Consider the following 6979-nt stretch of genomic DNA (forward strand, 5'->3'; position numbering starts at 1 on the left):
ATTCAGCATGTGACCAGGGACGAGAGATTTCGAGATCAGGGTGATCTATGATCCTGAATCTGGGAATGCTTCACATTCACCTATTCCCGTGACACTGGCAGTAAAAAATGGGCATTGCAATTGTGATCCCTCCAGGGCCACCGGAGTGCTGTGCAAAGAGGGTTGTGACGTTGTTGGCGGGCTTGTGGTGCTTACTGACGAAGGCGCCTAAGAGCGGCTGCTGCGGCGCTTTGACGCTAGATGACCAAGTTTTTTACACTTGCAACATACTGCTTGTGACAGATCTTGACCACTGCGAAAAGCCGGTGCACCGTACTGGGCTGAAATAGCTTGGTACCTGGCTTCCTGCTGGTCTGCTGGCAAGTCCGCTATGCGAGGACGAGAATGTGCTGATGCAAGTGCTGACGGCTGGGAAACTGACGCTTGTGTTGATTGTTCCGAAGGCTTAGTTATCCGAGGCGACTGTGTGGCAGGCTTCTGTTGTGCAGATGTCGACGATGAGGGACTTGCGTTGTTTTGCTGATAAGCACATTTGTCGAGACGGCAACAGGTCGTGATAAAACCTTCGACCGTTTGTGGCCTGTTGGCTGCTAGGGCTGCGGAGATGTGTTGCTCACGTATACCTTGGAGCAGGTAGACTATTTTTTGCGCGTCACTGAGAGTGACAGGACAGCGTTCAATGACCCGTAGCTTCGCAAAAGCGTACTGATGGAGAGACTGACCACGTTCCTGAGTCACTTTCATGACTTGGTTTTGCCACTCGATCAGTGTCAAGTCCGGAGAAAACGTTTCTTGAAGAGCTGCGCTCCATGTTGTCCAAGTATCAAACTGGCTTCCAAACGCGAGGTGCCAATTAGGAGCAGCGCCTTTGAGCTTGCTTGCGGCAATCAGGCGGGTCGTAGCGTCCTCCCAAGACGCAAGTTGCTGGACACGGCGAACATCCTCCAACCACGTTTTAACATTTTGCTTCCGTGAGTCTTCGAACTGTGGTATGGATGATGACAGATCCGGCAGCGTAGTTAGGGTTGTCGTCTTGCGTGGCATATGCTGAAGCAAAGCTGATAGGTTTTGTAGCGTGGCGGGGTCCAATTGTACCGCGGGTGCACCTGTGCTTGTTGAAGACGTCTGTTCGAGAGGCTGAGACGCTTCACGTTGCGCATTAATATTTGTCATCAAACGTTGTACGAGTTCATCCTTCGGACCGGCACTCTCCAACTGCCGTGCTTCCAGTTCTTCTCTGAGACGTTCTACACTGAAGCGCGACATTGTAACAGCGTCTAACTGTTCCCAAACAATACCTTGCATGGCGTTGAAACGGCGGGGCTTGGCGTGTAGATCAAATGCTTGGCAAGACGATGATAAGACTTCAAAAGGGCTGGCTGTTGTGGCTGAATGGGTGGCTAAGGCTCATGGTCGACTGCGCCAAATGTGAGTTGAGGCAGGGGAACAGTTATAGGGGAAGTTTACTTGGCTAAAAAGAGTACATGGCTCGTGCTTAATACATCGAGGCCGAGACGCTAACTGACTCTCTCATCGGTGGTCCGGAAACCTGAGAGCGCGCTAAGAGCGACCACAGGTGTTCAAAAGCCGGATGCCTGTCTGCTCTCGTTATCCGACCCTTGCGTGCCGATCCTGTGTGCATGCATCCGTGTGTGCGCTATATTTGGCTGAGTCCGTCTGGTTGTACGATCTCACAACACCTTCACAGGAGCAACACGTTGCAGGGAACAGGAACAGATACACTTGCAGACAGACGACTGTGCACAGACGCGTACCCAGGATTTTTCTGAAGGGTTGTCCTAACTTGGACAGCATGCTATTACACCACCAAAGTCAATTGAAACCTGTGTAACGACTGAAATTGAGGAGGGGGTCAGAACGTCTGGAACCGTGTCCTGCAAGCTTTTGTCTAGACCTGTACATATATTGATCAAACATGCATTACTGACATTGTCCCACAGCTCACATGCAGTTCACAGACAAAGAAGGGGACCTCAGTACTTAAAGCTAGAAGAAGATGAATTTTTGTCTTTTTTCACAAACAGTGTCCCTTTGTAGAACTGCGTGGCCTCTGTCGAGAAGCAATGAGCGAACATGAGCACAGCTGTAACCACAGAATGTTGCCTGGTGTGCACAGTGGCGTCACTGGGGGGGGGGGGGGGAGGTTGCATTCCGCACAGGGTGATGCGACAGAAGGGGGTGACGTGCTGCACCAGTACCGCCGCTGCCTCTCTTTTTCTGTAGCGAGGTGACGCCAAAAACAACGTAAGAAGCCCTCAGCGAGCCTGTGATTTTTTTCTGCGTACGATATGATACTGTTGTTTATCGTGTATCGCCTCGGATGGAAAGGGACACATTATTGCCGGAGGTGACGGAGCTCCCGCACCGGGTGACGCATGCCCTAGTGATGTCACTGGGTGTGCTAATTAATTGGTTTTAGAGATGCTCCCTTTCTTAGTAAGAAGCCTGTATTGCTGATGACAATGTTTCTGAGAATTGTAAAGTGTGGTAAATGGGAAATTGCAGGAAGACTGCAGGGACCAGGGGGAGTAGGAAACAAGTAGAGCAAGCGAACGGATGTGTGTTGAGATCAGGTCAACGTAGTGTGAAACTATAATCAAGGGTCGAATGTGTTGTGTGTTGTGCAACTCATCACTGCTGGTCCCTGACACAAAACGTCTCAGCAGCCTGCTCCGCCTAGTAAGAATTACACTGGGCTCTCAATTCCACCGCCGACACAAATCCAATCCTGTTCTGACGCATCCTTTTGTACACCCATTCAGTCAGCATGTCGTAAATGTTGTCCAAACTCTTACGGCCTGATAGCACCCAAATAGTATTGTGTAAGCACCTCAAGTATTTTAATGATCGTTACGTGCAAGTAAATCAAACTGTTATGCAGGTTACCCTGTGTGTGACCCCTGGTTCTCGCTCTCAGTCCTCCAGAAGTGCTCGCTACACAAGTTAACTATCCAAAACCTCAATATTCCGTTTGTGTGCAAAGTGTGCGCTCAGTGCGAGTACGATGTAGACCTTGAGGAACCAAGCTTTGTATCTTGGGCTGCTCAAATATACTCAAATATGCATCTTGTAGTCAAAGATGATGTAACATGAACATGGTTCATATAGTTTATTATGGCACTCAGATAATATCTTCGAAATGTGCCTGCAGAGATTGTTCTAAAATAGCATATGTGATGCAGCGTCATACATTATTGGGCTTCTGGGGAAAATCATGTTTCACCTGTGACACATGGCATCCTTGGTAATGGTGTCTGACACATTTTAGCAGCCACTGTTTTAAAATAATATGCATAAAAAATGCTCCAACTATGACAGTATGAAGAAGTTCGTTCGAACCTGATGGCAACTGATGTTCTGAGGAAGGAACACATAGAAAGGACAAATACATACAAAGCCTCAAGCGCCTAAGAAATGAATGATGAAAGAGGGAAGTCACTGAAAAGGGTAGCCAGAAGTAGGGCTCGAACCCACATCTTCTGGATTACCGATCCAGGGCTCTTACCAATTGAGCTAAGCTAACACGCCTCTCCAGTGACTTTCAAGGGTGCGTCACCTGAAGGATGACATCACCTTCAGATGACGCACCTGATGAGGAACTCACAGGTACAAAACCTGCATAATAAATATGTAATAACCTCAAACAGCTATTATATATAATAACTAGGGCATGGAACTCCAATAGAAGATGGTCAGGCAATATAACAAAGGTAATCTTGCCATTACTATGTCTTTCCCAAAATGCTGAAAATAAATTCATAGAATTACTGCAATGAACTGCTCAAGTTCTCACCTGAGATACATTTTTAGCACTCTGTCTTTCATGTTTCAACATATACATGCATCAAACCTGCAGAAGCTTGTGTGTAAGAAGAGTCGCACACCTCGTGTGCAATTGGCAGGTCTAAGTTGTATTGAGATATGTCAAGTGCTTACGCATGCTCACCACCTGTAGATTCCTTTAAAGGGCACAAAAAAATTGTTGTTAGTAACAACTTCACGCTATATGCCACATTTATAAAAGAAATTGGTCCCGTACCTGACAGAAAACTGTCATGACCATTGCAGACGTCTTCCTCTCCTGTTCCTTCCACATCCATGAAGTCATCACCCTAACATTCTTTTAAAAAAAGCCATACAAATTTATGAGGATCTCATTTCATATCAAATCAAATGAGGCACGAAGGCATCAGGCTGATGATGTGCCTGGCACCAAGTATGCGATAACTGAGATATTACCACTACGAGCATACAGAAAATTACAATCACATGAATAAAATACACAAGTGCACCAAGCTGTGCACATATTCACACACAGACACACACAAAAAGAACATAACAGAGTGGCCTGTCTCTAATAAGACTTGAACAAGTTTGTGTAACTCTGTTTTGAAACTGGACAAAGGAAGGCCATTTCCGTTCAGCTGACCAAATTTGTTCGGAAAAGGAAGAGTGTTTCCTGACTTCCGTAATTGGTCCGTAGCGTGGAACTTCGTAAGGTGGCACAGTGATGGATTTCATACCGTAACGGCAAGTGTTCGGGATGGCGCTAAAAGATCCTGAATTTGCAAGGCGATTTTGTGTAACTGTCTAATTTCCAAGTGAACACTTTGTCTACTGTAAGTATTTGCATGTCTTGAAGGAGCTGAGGGGCATTGCACCTGTAGACATGGTTGTCGTACACCAGGCTATCTTTTTCGGTGCACTGCAATTTTATCGTAGTTGCCCTCTGTGGATTAGACAACAATAGTAGCTTGGGGTAAACTAAGGATTTCAACTGGGTTGGTTTAGAATCCAGAACCGTCCTTTAGTGTGTGCAGTACGCGGTATGTTACAAGGAAAACAACTAGAATAAAACTTGTACCTGATCCCTGCCTTGTATTTCCAACATTTGGTTCCACATCTTGTCCAAAGAAGTCATAAACTACATTGGTACACATTGCTGTGACAATTAAAATGTTACACCTAGATGCGGAATACACAGCTTTATTTTACGTACAGTGGAGTTGCTTACTGCATTGGCATGGCTGCATTCCGAACAACACACGGAATTGTACAGTATATCTTTTGATTTAGTACGTAAACTTCAATCGGTTTCCATTCTCTTTTTTTTTTCTTTGTTGCGTAAATGATATCCTAACATCTGCATGCCACAACGTAATTCTCACAAGCCGAGTAATCACTGTATAAATTATACAGAAGACACTAACCTCGTCACGTCCAGATGCAACCGTCTTGGAAGATAGATTCAAGGAAGACACTGCGGACTGCTGTAGGCGGACGTTTTTTGTACTCAAACCCAGTTGTTGCTCAACTGACGGGTCCCTCTCATAGTCTGCATTCTTCAAATGTGATTGGCAAAATCTGTACTTCTCTACGGCGCTGTCAGGACACTCCCCAATACTGTCAAGCCATAGCTGCCGCTGCGGTTGAACGCGCAGTATCGTATGGAACTGAATGCCCGCCGAGAAATCTCGCTTTGACGACACAACGGAGAGGCATGTCAAATGAAGTCCAACAGTGTACCTCGATAAATTGATCGGTTGTTCCAAAAGATATAAAAAAAGAAAACTTAGAAATACACACACTGTGAAACGGCGCGCTGGATCCCGAAAGTCGTCGTAGCTACAGTCACTATATAAGCTTCGTAGCTTATTATCGAAGCTTATATAGTGACTGTAGTCGTAGCTAGTTCCGCATTCCACGGAAGTCGCTAATTGGACTATCGCAGTTATAAAACAGGACGCAGGTGTCGAAGTATGTACATACTTTTTATTTCCAGACATTGTGACAACAGTGTATTGGCGTAAAAATGTTGGTTCTTGCAGAAAGTTGCTGTAGTAGTGCTTGATCACGTGACGGCATTCTGCGCGCTGATTGCATGGGCGATTGACGTCATCTCAGTGGGATGACCAGATGAGTTTTCTATATATGCGTACGTTTTCTTGGTTTGACGCTAGGCGTGCCAGCGTCGGCGTGTACCGCGATGTTCAAAATCCGAGTTTACTAATTCGACGAAAACTACGAGGTGTTGAGGCATGCATTTTCGTATGTGATGTTGCTTTTGTGTATTCTATCGGTAGCCACTGCGAAAAAGTCCCTCCGGCTTCTGGTCAGAGACCCTTTAAGATCACAATCAAAACCATTATACAGGCTACCCGACAAAATGCACTACGCCAGTCTCATCGAAATCGCTTAGCTGTATAGGGGCGGGGAAGTACGTAGAAACTTCGAAGAGCCTGAGACGTCTTCTTGTTGTGGCGGCGTGTCTTCTGCGTTTCCCTCGACGTCACACCGTGGCACACCCTCTTGCACACTTCACACAAATCAACTACTTCCTATGCAGCAACGTGCATTCGATACTTCAACCGACTGTCGAACCGTACCGACAGTTGAAACAGAAACCAGTGCCGCCGCTACTCTTCCCAAACTTCCCCGGCGGGAAAACCGCTGCTACCCCGTTCGCGTTGTCTTCCCTTCCAAATTTTCCCTCTCCCTTCCAAATCGACCACCGGACTCCCCCAATTTCTTCGAACTATATCTTATATAACCTCCTTAAACGGGGCTTCCAAAACTCATTTCACGGGGTATCCCTCCTTTCTTGGGCGGGAAAAAGGGTCACCACGCCCCTGTCACACAACACGACTGGCCGCTTTACATAAAAAAAATGATAATTTACTTGTCACTTTGCAAATCTCAGTGAGCTGAGACAATTCCCAAGTCTCGAGGGCCAAAACAAAGTTCTGTGCGAAAACACGTGGCACCGTAAATGGCATGCCTGGTCTCGCCGCAAGGGGTCGAGAACAGACATAGTTGCGTCAAAGTGTCCGGTTTCTTTACTCGGACTATCCCTCCAACGCGCCCTACAAAACATCTGGAGGCAGTAAATTTTGGAATCCCCGAGCTGTCATGGCCAGCCGAACAAGTGCCCGTTCTAACTCTTGTCTACATTAACTCG

The 6979-nt window shown here is 46.5% G+C and overlaps 1 protein-coding gene across 1 annotated transcript; it reads right to left on the reverse strand.

Moving 5' to 3' along the window:
- Positions 1-207: 207 nt before the first annotated feature.
- Positions 208-1305, reverse strand: LOC135378290 (uncharacterized). Its single transcript, XM_064611286.1, has one exon. The coding sequence runs from the start codon at positions 1303-1305 to the stop codon at positions 208-210; it is 1098 nt and encodes a 365-aa protein (XP_064467356.1).
- Between the last annotated feature and the right edge of the window lie 5674 nt (positions 1306-6979).

This window comes from Ornithodoros turicata, chromosome 1 (assembly GCF_037126465.1).
Source record: "Ornithodoros turicata isolate Travis chromosome 1, ASM3712646v1, whole genome shotgun sequence".
Lineage (NCBI taxonomy): Eukaryota > Metazoa > Arthropoda > Arachnida > Ixodida > Argasidae > Ornithodoros > Ornithodoros turicata.